A 12947-nucleotide genomic window follows, 5' to 3' on the forward strand; every position below is an offset into this window, starting at 1 on the left:
GGAAATAGAGAGAGGCTGGTGAAAGGATAGCAGCTTTCCATTATAAATAAGGTCTGAGGAGCGAATCTATGAAATGACTCAACACGGGCTGTAGCTGCTGATACTTTACTGTATGACTAAAATTGGTATGATAGAATTTAATTGCTCTCACCAAAAAACAAACAGGGAGATATGGGAGGTGACATGTTAGCGACTCACCTGGAAATCTTCACAAGGGACATGCATCAAGCCAGCATGTTATATATGAACTACAGCTGACAAGATTTTAATCTCATAAAGCTATGGTTAAGAAGGTGATTTCATCCATATCAAGTATTTTTTAAAAGATTTATTTATGCATTCAGAACTGGGGTACAAGCCAGAGGTGCAGGAGTGGTGAGAGGCTTCACCAGAGACAGAGTGGGGAACAGAACAGGCAGATGGATGAAGCACACTGCTGAGGGGAGCAGCGGGCGGGTCAGGAGAGGTCTGCGGTGCCATGTGGGTCACCTCCGGGGTGGGGATGGAACTCATGCGGAAGGGGCTTTAGCTTCTTAGTGCTGTGCTTTAACCCGCTGAGCCACCAGGGAGGGCCTGCAAGTACCTTTGTTTTTAATAGACTTAAATATAGTTTTTCGCATGCCATTTTTTAGGGACTGTGTTAGACAACTATCTTGCAAAATTCCAGAAAATGTAAGTCTGGCGAAAGAGCAGCCAACTCCAGAGCATCGATGCAAAACCTCTCCGCTGAAGCTCCTGTTCTTAATTGGAAAATTCGTTCTTTTTTGTCTAAGTTCCAATCTTCAGGAAAGGATCCTACTGACCTCATTCATCTTCAGAAGCCCCTAAAATCACAGGTTGCTGACCAGCCTGTGAATCGGTGGCTTCAGTGGCGATGCCCTCTGTGCCCAGGAAGCCCGAGGCTTGCAGGGAGGTTGAGATCAAGTGACATAAAGGACAGCCAGCTCAGCAGCAGAGACAGCAGGTAGGCCCGACACAAACAAACCCAGAACAAAAGGTCACTGCAGATGTTAAAATCCATCAGCCCCCAGTACAGGCAATTTCAAAAAGAGAAACTCACAGAAATGGCAATGAGTTATCAAGGAAAGGCAAAATTATATTAAAATACAGTATTTCAGAAGCAGAGCGCATGGGAAAAGGTCAGCGGGCCTCAGTATTCGCCTTCTTCGAGTGTGCCTTCCTGAAACGCAGAGGCGGAGAACGAGAAAGGGTGCTGTCCAGATTCCTTTAGCGTTAGGCTGCAGGATGCAAACCGGATGCCACGGTGGGGTCCCCGCACTCCGGGTATGAGAGGCAGGAGGCAGCCAAGCTCCATCAGCCCGTAGCTGCTTTTGGCTGGCAGAGAAGGTCACAGACAAGTCAGTGTCCAGTCACCGGCATGGAGAGTGGTGAGGGCTGTGGCGGAAGCCGCAGCGCCAGGGTCAGCATTCCGACTCGAGCCGCTACTTCACGCGCACGGAGCGGAGCGGTCACTGCGGCGGCCAGACCTCGCTGCCACAGCAAGCAGCACCGGTGACAGGAGTGATGCGATCAGCTATGATGACAGCAGCGGTGGCAGCTGCGATCCCTTGATGACAGCTCCAGTGGCCTTTGCTTGCCAGATTTGGTGGCAAACTCCTGCTTAGTCCTTTCCAGAATGACAGGTGGCAGGTCCCACGGTTATTCCCAGGGGTCCTAGAAGTCACTCAGAGGCCTGGCCTGGACCCCGGTGGCCCAGCCCTGTCCAAGAGGCCCAAACCTCCAATTCCCAGAAATCCATCCTTTCAGTTTTCCTAGACCGAGACCCGACTGATCATGCAGAGGAAAACAGGGTAGGCTGTGGACCGGTTTCTTTTCACATCTAAGCTCAGCTATTCCTTTCACAGACACACAAAAGGGCCAACAAGAGGCCACCGTTCCCTGTCGTCTACCTAAGAACGGCTTCCCAGAACTGTCTTCCAACCCTTTCTTGGGCAGAGCACCTTCTGCTCTGTGTGGTGAGCACCTGTGGGCTGAGGCAATACTGGCCGCAGGCCCAGGCCAGAGCACAGCCAGGACACTCTCCGAGTCAGCCGGGATGTCGACCACCACAAAGCCACACAAGCCCAAGTCCCGAGCCCAAGGAGCCCTTGATGGCGGAGCCGCCCCATCCCTGAGCAGTCCCAGCCCTAAAGTGCCTCTTCCCCAACGCCTCCTGTGGCCAGGGGCGAGCTAATTCAAGTGTAGCTGGCACTAACTCAGACTTGAGTCCTCCAATGAGGGGCTAGAACAGCCAACACACAGAAAGATGCTCTGGGAGGAAAATAGTGTCAAAGTCAAAACAAGAACAAATACTTAAATATTCAGCTGTTATACCCGCTCACACTTTCTGACTCCACAAAGCTTAAACACAAGCTATGCCATTTATCTAAGGTGCACGCAATGATCCAAAGGCTGCAAGTTCTCAGCTTCTTGCAGGGTAAAGGTTTTGATTGGAGTGCTACAGTTCCTTCCTGAAGGTGAAATAGAAAACCAGGAAGTAAACAGGGAAAAAGAGGAGCTACTGTTGCCAAAACAGTCAATTATGTCAACTCCTTAAATGCCCATGGACAGAGCAGAGGGTTCAAAAGATGTGGTCTGTATACACAATGGAGTACTACCCAGCTCTGAAAAAAACAAACTCTTGTCACTTGGGACACATGGGTGAAACTGGAGGATTCTGCCAAGTGAAATAAGGCAGAAGGAGCGAGACAAGACTAGATGATTTTATTCATGGGGGAACTGACAAAACTAAGCCGAAACCAACCCCAGAAATATGACCGCAAAATTTCACAGGGGGAGGAACAGTGAGAGTGTGGCCTGAGGGGGGTGGGGGGCACCAATGCCCTCTCGGTGCTTTGAGGGTGGGGAGGGGATGGCTACATATATCGGAGGAGGAGTGAGCCCAGGCTGCTAAATCATCCACAGTGCTGTAGCCAAGTTTCAGCTGCTGCTGCCGATAATACCCAGGCAGGCTGACACCTGACAATTAGCACCGAACACCTTAACCATGGAGTCAGAACGTTCTGAAGTCTCAAGTCATTAAATTCAGAGTAAAGGGACAGGATCATTTCAACAAATTCTTTTTTCACTGATTTCCCAATTCTCATGCCAGAAACAAAGACGACAGCGGAGTTCCAGTCCCCACTAAGCCAGGGCTGTTGGCCTGCAGGGCGGCTTGCCAGGGCCACACCTCTCCACCCTGTGGGCCGAGGGCACTGGCTGACCCACTGTCGATCCTTCCAGTTGAGTAGCAGGATAGACACTTAGAGAACAAGAGCCGCCGCTCCTCCACAGCCTCTTCAGAGGCGACACCAACCGGGGCAGCACTTGAAGGCTGGAAGGAAAGTGCCGAGCACAATGAGCTGGCCTTCCACCAGCTTCACTTTTATTTAAGCAGAGCATGCTTTGGAAAGACGCTCATACTTCCCCAAATCCCTACTTCCAAAGGGCACGCATTACTATATGCATCAGAACACTTTCTAGGCTGCTTTCCCAAGATCAGTGTGCTAAGCAAACACCATCCTGGCGAGAGAACTGGGGTAGAGAGACGGAAACATGAGGCAAAGCATTTCCAGCATCATGTATGCAACTGCACCAGTCTTCTCAGCCACAGAGTATCTAGGTTTTCGCATCTACCTGCTGCAAATGCAAATACTCTCACAGATGAAACAATTAATGTGCACTGGCGGTTTGATTAGCAATTCTTGGGAGTAAGTACTTTACCATGCAGTTTAGCTCTACAGATTAAACTGTGTTTAGAAACAGAACCAAGCAATGAAGCTTTTATTTCAAGTACTTGCCCAATGTTGTACCGCATTTAACACCCACTCAAACAATTCAAAATTGTGGACTTTTTTCCTTTTAATAAAGAAAGAATAAATAAGATTTTTCAGACATAAGGTAATAGCCGCTCTGAAAAGTGAAGGTGGTTTCAGAAGTATTTCCGCTCCTAGTGCTGCACCTCAGCGTGAGCTTCAGCAGGTTCATCTTCCCAAACCTTCATACAAAAATGAGAGGCGATGTCTCTGGCTCACAGAGAATAACATGTACCTTCCTTCACAGGAAAGCCGGACGCCGACATGCACATCCTCACAGACCGAGCGAGCGAGATGGGTGGGTAACGCCGGACGCGTGGCTGCTGCCGGCAAGGGCCAGCTCGTGTTACCAGGCTCCAAGTCATACTGTTCCCATTAGGTGGGGAGAAGGTTGTCAACTTAGAGTGGCCACTGAATTGGAGCTGGATGTCACTGCCCTCGGCACATTGAAGCTGAAAGGGAGCGCTAGTTAGCCAATCCAGCTCCATTCAATGGACATTAAATTTTTCATTAGCATGTACAGTCCAGCTAAAATCAAACTCTGCAGTGAGCTAAAATTAATAACATGTTCAGAGCATTCCTTTGCCAAAAGCTATGGAGGTAGGTTAAGATATAGTTCTGTGAGCAGAGAAAGATTTGATGACTCAACTGATCAATATGTGGAACTGCTACTGGAGAACTCTAATCATAACAGGAGTCCACAGAAAAGAGTTTGCAACTATGGTCTGACGAGACCCCCAGGGGTATAGAACTTATCTCAAATACACAAGGTGCCTACTCTGATTCTTTCTGACAAGTCACACCCAATTCCAGGATATCTGTTCTTATGTAAAGTGTTAAGTATTAACTCATCAACACTTAACTTTCACTAAACAATCAACCACCAGACAACACTTAGCAAAACTCCCACTGTATGTGCCATGTATTAGGTGAAGATTGAGGTCAAAAAGCCTTGTTTTTTAGGGCACCAAACTTGAAGACATTGATTCAGTAATTAGACCATAGTATAGTATGGAAACATATTTAGAATACTGGTCCTTCTCTTGAACCCTCCATCCCCTACTCTAAGTTCCTCTATTTTCCTGGTTGTTGCAAGAAAAAAAGCAAACGTAGTCAGATTGAACCCTGCAAACATGATAAAACAGATACCACATTATACATGTAAGCAGAACTCCAAGGTTGAATCAGTGAACTAGGTGCTTTATGTGACTTCTATGAGATCATGGCTAAATGGTATTATTAGGGTGTTCTTCAAATCGCAATAATGCAGTCTCAATTGATGTTTAAAAAGACCATTCTTTAAAAGCACAACATCTTGGAGGGCAATTAGTTTATTCTGTCATTTTCTAAATGGCACAATAATATTAAGTTAAAAAAATGTATTACCTAGACTAATAATCATTTTTCAATGCCAAAGATAATCAAATAGGTCTCAAATATTCCATCTACCTAAGAACAAGCAGCAATGATTTAGAGAATCGTATTTAATATTAAAAAAAACTGGAAGAAACACAAGCAGTAATTTTAAATCATATGCATTAAGGTATCAACATTTCAATTCTGTAAAACAGCTTTTAGATGCAAGGTTTTTAAGTTAAAAACAATAATATTTGGGCCCTCCCTGGTGGCGCAGCGGGTTGAAGCACAGCACTGAGAAGCTAAAGCCACTTCCGCATGAGTTCGATTCCCGCCTGCCCCGGAGGTGACCACATGGTGTGGCAGACCTCTCCTGACCCGCCTTCTGCACCCCTCAGCAGTGAACTTTGTCGATCTGCCTGTTCTGCTCCCCACTCTGTCTCTGGTGAAGCCTCTCGCCACCCCTGAGTCTCTGGCCTGTACCCCAGTTCTGTATGCACAAATAAATAAATCTTTGGGAAAAAAAAAAAACAGTAATATTTGGGTAAAATACTTAAGCAAAATCAGAGCCTAAGTTTTGGTCTACAGATACTGCCTGGCTTTTTAAAATGGTAGTTTTATGGCAACTGTACTGTTGGCGTGAAAGTAGGAGAGATTAAATGCTTTGAAAGAGGCTACTTCCTGTCATCTTGTATCCCCAACATCCCATCTTTTTGAGGAACTATGCTCCCCTTACCTCCTGGGGGGTCTGGTACAGTTATTACTCACCTGTGCCTTCGAGACTCAGTGTGAGAGCAGGTGCAGCAGGCGGGCCTGGCCCACTGTGGTAGCCCAGTGTCTTCCCTGCACACTTGGTCCCAGAGATGCGCACGGGGCCAGCCAGAGCCCCTGCACGAGGTTTGTTATTGGAATCCAGAAAGAAAGACAAGCTTTACAGATCCTGGGTGGTTCAAGGGTCAGAGACGCTTTTCCTACGTCTTTCTCGAGGAAGACGCCGAGTCAGAGGAGGGAGAACCAAGCAATACCCTGATGGGCATCACTGGGGCAAGTAAATTTAGTTGCCTCTATCCTATGCCAGGCTGGCCATGGGCGTGAGCCAGGAAGTTTCTTATGAGCTTCAATTCACCCCAGTAGTTTGTCACTTGCTATAGAATCCTTATAAATATAGACGCTGACATGTGAAGTAGGATGTTTTTCTCTTCCCGTCAAAGAGCTAAGCTACACATCACACATGTTGCAAACTGGATCAACAGACGCAAAGAGTAATATTATTTCCCCCCAGGCCCACATCATAAAGTGGGTATTTACTAGATAATAAAACAAAGCCAATTTAGCTTGATTCTATTTGATAGAGTTCAGAAATAGAGTTTATTAATATACTTTTTCCTCCCTTTGAAGTATTTCCTTTTCGTAAGACTCCTGTTAAATGTCAGTATGCACAGTACTGTCCCATTGTTCAGGGACCCAATTCCCAGTCAGACCAGTACAGACCAGCTTCTCAAACTTACCTGAGCAAGAAAAATAACTGCTTAAAGTTCTCTGCAAGACAGAAGCAGAGTTGGAGATGCCAAAAGTTGGCAGTAAGTTACCATCCACTGGCATACCCAACATGAGAAGGGAGGGTCTAGAATACATCCCACTTTTTCATAAATTCAAAGCAAAATTTCTTTCCAATTCCCAGTGCAGAGTATCAAAAACCATGAACTCCAGATAAATTAGAGCAGAAAAGGTTAACTTTCTTTCCTGTTTGAGTCTCTAAATCCTTATCTTTTACTATAGTGCTAAAAGGAAATAACAAATCTCTCCTTCTGTGAGCACTGTCTGTCCTTTCCCAGGTATTTACATGTGTCACAGGTCAAATTATGGTCCTCCAGACACAGTCCTCGCTCCCCTGGCCTGGCCAGGGTAACTGAGGGGGGAGAGGGCATTGCCCCTGGGGACCACTGTGGTCCAGCGGCATCAATGGTCCGACCACTGAAAGTGTTGGAGGTGGGGGGAAATGGAGCTACAACCTTTGTCACTGGAAGTCAGTCAACTGTGTCTATCACAAAAGAGAAGGCAGAGTTATAGTGGAAATATATTTTCAGTTCCCCTTTTACTAGACTAGCAAACTGGGTTTTCCCATAAAATCAGCTAGGCTTCCAAAGCGACCCAACAAAAGCCTATAACCATAAAGCATAGTACTACAGGAATATTTCTGCTCCATTATGGGTTAAATAAAATACCCACAGTATTACATGAGTTAGTTAAATAAAGCTGAAGGTAGAAAGAACATTCAGCACTCACCAGCATCATTTCTAGAGCATATTTCAAGTTCCAGTATTTCAAAAAACTTATAGAACACAAAATGCACACTGGAACTAGCTACACATTTAAGCAATTAACACCATTTTCACATTATTCTATAATGTGGACTTTGCTTTGATAACATTTTGCACATACGATTGAGAAAGATGATCCTGTTGACCTCTTTGAGCGGCACTTTCTGGCCCTGTGTTTCCCTCCACCTCTGCTTCTCCCCACCACGGCTGCCGCTGCCTCCTCCTGCTAGCACTCAGCCTGAGGAGCCCATCCCACCCAACCAAACCTAACCACCTTGCGAAGCCAGGCCAACTTCATGACTCGCCACAATTCCTCCCTTGCCTGCCAAAGCAGAAAGGGCGGGCAGAAGTGGTAAGGGTTCTAAATTAGACATCAAAAAAATCCTTCTTTAACCTCACAGATACATTTAGCTTCTGCAAATTCACTTTGTACACACAGTTGAGGATAATTTCTTAGAATCCAAAGATATTTCAACATAAAACCCCAGCTATCACTTTAATGGAAGCAAACCATTTCATCTGGTACCCAACCAAGTGATAGCAATTGGCTTAACACTAGTGCAAGTGGCAAGAACTCATCCTAAAAGTGGGATGATACAAATACACTGTTAAATAAAGCACAAACACAGTATATTTTAAAGGCTAATATTGAAGGACCTCTCAAGATAATTTTGTTTACTGCCTGCTCTTTTGTTTTTTTGTTTTGTTTTGTTTTGTTTTTTGTAATGACTTTAGAACCCAAATCTCTAAGATGCATTGCCACACAGCTTTCTAGAACAGCATTTCTAGCCCATCCATTTAGCTTCCATGAAAATTCATACTGAAACTTATCTAAAGAATTTAAGTGCTGGGAGAAAGGTGAAAAAAGGTAACACCCACACTGCAGGTATTCCTCACCATGAGTCACTCAGCTCCCACTGAACTATGAGCTACTGGCCAATAGGCCATTTCTGATTTATATTTTTGCTAGCTCTCAAGAAAGCTGCAGTACTAAATGTTTGTGGAGAAATGAAATGTGTAATTGAACATTTTCTTTTCTCTTTATGAAGTAAAATAAGCACCTTTTCAGGATAAACACTCTGAATAACCTTTGTCCAAGAAGGTACAATAATACACTCATACCTCTGCCCCCACAAACCAGCCCCACACACCTGCAGCCTCTCCAACGACTGAAAATCTTATCTTAGGAAGGGCTTAAATAAAGAGTATTTGTTCTAGTCAAAGTGTAGGAAATTGCTTCTCAAAATATGAGAAATAAAATACTTAAAGGAGACATAATTTGGTATTGAAGACCAGAACTAAGTAGCCTGTGTCAAACAACAACCAACCAAAAGTGGACTGGAAAGTTCGCAGGTGTGAAATCGGTAGGTAACATTGAAGTGGTTCATAGAAACAAAATTATGTGGACACATGCTCCCCAAACACTAAGTACCCACAAAACTTGGAAAGCACTGAAGGATCAGAAGAGATTATCTATCAAACTATTCATCCAAGAAGATTATGCCCCGACTTCCTAAGGCAGATTAGGTGAATAAATACCGATTTGTTTTACCATCAATTTACCTAAATTAGAGACCAGGGAGAGAAAAAGATAACAAGAGGTTTTATGAAGTACACCTGTAGAGCTCAGGTAAAAAACAATTTGTGTTCCATGACCATCAGTTCTGCCATTAAACTGAGTAAAATAAAAAGGACCCCGAAACCGCAAGGACCAGTGAGGATTGGTTGGTTCTGCCACTGCAGGATAAACCCACTACTCTTTAGGAACTGAAGTAACACTACACAGTTCAGAACCCCAACTTTGACTTACTAAGACCAACTTGAACCCAAAACTACTACCTTATTTGAAAAATGCAGGAACACTTCAAGTTTAAGACTTATTAAAATTTGATGCTATTTTCCCTAACAAATGGGCTTCCTCACTCAACCTCTATTCAACTGTTTAAAGTCAGATAATGAGAAATTTACTGCATTGCAAGCGAGGAAAACTAGCAATGAAATATAATCTCGTTCAACTTTTCTTTCCTCAAATATTACAACCACCCAAATGAAACTCACTGTAAGTCCCAAATTATCCACTAAACAAAAAAAAAATTGTAAAAAACACTATCAGAAAGATCCAAGAGTTAAGAGAACAAAGGGACAGCCTTATTCAGTATCTGTATAACATAAACATCCTTACTTAAAAGCTGCTATGATGTTTCTTCACCAAGGGGAAATGTTATTTCTGGTAATGTGCTCACTTTAACAAATTCCCTTATACATCAGATGTCTGGTGAAGTCTGGTGAAGACTTTAAACAAAAACTACTTTGAGAGATCTTGTTTAATGTTAATTAAACAAACTGTAACATTATTCCTCATGATTTCCATCTCTAGAAATAGTACCAAATTTAGGGTAGCTTGCTGCAGAATGCATATAATAAAACAGTAGACTGTGATTTCATATATTTATTGCATGAATATCTGTAATAAAACCTATGTAATTTGCAATCACTGTTATAAGTATATGAAGTAACTATTCCATAAAATTCTGAACATTCACAGTCTGGGACATTTTAGAACAAAGTAACTACTACCATTAATCAGAATAAAAATTGTTTTAAAATATGCTCTGATGTAAAACAGAAGTAATTCATCCTGGTAACAGGCCCGAATCATAATACCACTTCACCTGCAGTCTAAAGTTCACCTTCCTATCCTACTAGGAAACTTACTAAGTTCAAGTGAAAACTTCTGTGCAAAAAATGACAGGGTGCAAGTAAGAAACACATGACTAGTTGGGTCAAGCAATAAGCAGAACTAAAGCTTCTCCGAGCAGCAAGAAAGCCTTGACGGGTAAGTACATTTATACTAAAGCAACAAGAAATTATCAGATTCTTTCAGGACAAGTCCTAGGTTAGGAGCCATATTGAGTGAGTTATTTTCAAATCTCCATAAAGGTTATTTTAAAACCCCACCATCAAAGTTAAAGATGGTCGCTGCCAGAAAGAACCTTCCTTCCTTAAGTCACCTGACTGAAAGTGCTGGCTCTGGCTGGGCTTCCCTTAGACAGACCAGCGCCTTCGCCTTATCTTTATAGTCCAGCTACTACTACGTCTTAGAGAAATGGTTCAACTACTTTTGCATTGTGCTACTTTCCAAATGACAAGTTATGAATATATTTAACAGCTACTCATCAAAACAAGAAACAGGCTAAATACACTTTACAATGCTTTAATATATCAAAAAATCCATTTCTGTCACAAAGTTCAGATAATTTTTAAGAATGTACAGAGCAAATACCTTTATAAATTCCTTACCCTGTACTTTTGTATTTTCAAAATTAATCCCTAGAGTATTGAATCTTTTTCTCCTTTGGAGTTGTTATGCTGTTTTAATCACACCGAAAGTTCTATGAATAATGTCTACTCAGATCCTTATTTTAATTTTTAAGTCTCATACTTATTAACAAAATAGCAAAGGTTTTGTTCTATAATTGTTTAAGCAGTCATTTAAGAAAGCAGTTTAAAATGCCTAACAAGCTATTAAGATGCTAATATAAGCTAGCCCTTTTATTTTAACCAATAGTTAAAACAATTTGAGATTATCAAATAGACAAAACTTTTGAATATCAACTTTCTCAATCTTTCAACTTTTTGAAAATAAAAGTTATATTCTCACCTATGTCCCACTAAGCAAAACAAAACACAAAAGCAATGATGCAAATGTTTTCACGATTCTGACTCATGGGATTTGAACTAAAAGGCATCTACACCATAAGCCATAAGTACTATGCGTGCATTTGTATATTACAGCGCCTGAACTGAATTACAACCCAAAGCTTTTCTTCTACCCTCCACATGACCCCAAAAGTTGAGAAATGTCAAATTCACAAACCATATACAAAAGATGTTTGCAGTCTGCCAAAAGTTTTTAAAATTAGTAATAAGAAAACCTCACACAAAACCATAAGCTTAAAATGAATATGATGGAATAGACTACACAAAAATAGCCTGATTTAAGACTGCAAGGACATATGTGTGTGTGAGCATACACACATATGCATACTGCACCACAAACCATCAGTTCTGATTAAGCCCAAAGAGTATTACAAAGCTATTTCCAAAGTGGGCTGCGAAGATCGCGGTTAAATTTTCTCCAGAATTTTCTAGCATTTTTCGGTGGAGAGATGGACTGATTTCTCTAGCAAGTCACAGATAAGCAGGACGTTGTATTTTCATGCACTATGTATTCAGCAAAATTAGCTCGATTTCTGTAACACCATCCCTCCTTCGAACGGCTCAGAAAACAAAACCACATTCTACTAGTGCTGAAATGACCAATGACCACTGTTGTCGATAACAAGCACAAGAAGATCATAACATACTATCAGGTTTCACCGTATGCCGTCTGATCAATGCTCTAGAACGGGCAACAAAGTATGCTATAAACGTACCATGCTTTGCTGCAGATCGTACTAGCGGGATAGACACCACGGCAACCGCGGCCCTTTTACCCACCACTTCAACAAAATCCTGAAAAACCAAAGACTTACAAGAGCTTTTATACTCCAAGTCCTCCTTCGCAACCCAGACTGCTCAACAGCTCCCTGCCTCCTACCACCGACTGCACACCGTCGGTACCCAGGCGCCTGAGCCACCTGGACTGGAAGAGTTAGGCGGTCGCTCCGAGCTCGCGTGCAACAAACAGGCAGCTGAGCCCTCCAGGCACACTGTGCCTCCAATGCCTCCACGGTAAAAACCTGTCTCCTTATGAAAAACGCGTGACCGTTCCAAAGACCCTTTCTACAAAGGCGAACAGGCAAGTTAAGAACTCCGCAGGGGAAGAGCGAGCTACACATTCGGGGAGCCCGGCCCCGGGCCGCAGTTCCCTGACAGCCTGTGGAGCTGCACCGCGGAGGCAGAGGTCAGTCTTCCCGCCCGCAGAATGGGCACCCGCCGCCGCCGGGGAGTCCGGCACACCCAAGCCACCGCACCTCGCCCCGGACCGGCGCTGGGGGGCTGGGGGGCCGCCGCTCCAGGACGCCCACCGGACCGCCCCCGACCCCGGAGACGGAAAGGCAGCGCCGGCTCACCTGGTTTCACAGTCTTGAGACGGATGGGCTCGCGGAAGTGGCGGATGACAGCCAGGGTGTCCCGGTGGGTGAGCCCGCTGACAGGCGTCCCGTTCACCTCCAGCAGCACATCCCCGGGGCTGGGCGCCTTGCCGGAGACGACGCAGCAGGTGCCCCCGCCCGGCTCCTCGCGGAGCCGCCCCAGGTAGGGGAACTCGCCGCGCTCCGCGCCGCCCCGGATCTCGGCGCCCAAGTCGCCCGGGGGCCCGGTCCAGGACACCGCGCACTCCTGCACCTTGCTGAGCCAGTGCTTCTTCTTCTTCAGCGTCTTCGACATCCCGAACCCCGCTGCACCATGGGGGAGACCCCGCGCGGGCGGCGGGGGCGCCGCTCCGGCCCCC

General features: G+C 44.5%; 1 protein-coding gene across 1 annotated transcript in view; it reads right to left on the reverse strand.

The window, feature by feature from the left end:
* Positions 1-12941, reverse strand: part of MAGI3 (membrane associated guanylate kinase, WW and PDZ domain containing 3) — a 180499-nt gene extending 167558 nt beyond the window's left edge. The window contains exon 1 of the mRNA XM_004689636.2: positions 12568-12941. Within this exon, the coding sequence (XP_004689693.1) occupies positions 12568-12883 (316 nt within the window). The 5' untranslated portion in view covers positions 12884-12941. The remainder of the gene's footprint in view (positions 1-12567) is intronic.
* Between the last annotated feature and the right edge of the window lie 6 nt (positions 12942-12947).

The sequence above is a fragment of the Condylura cristata genome, unplaced genomic scaffold (assembly GCF_000260355.1).
Source record: "Condylura cristata isolate star-nosed mole 26May11 unplaced genomic scaffold, ConCri1.0 scaffold00026, whole genome shotgun sequence".
NCBI lineage: Eukaryota > Metazoa > Chordata > Mammalia > Eulipotyphla > Talpidae > Condylura > Condylura cristata.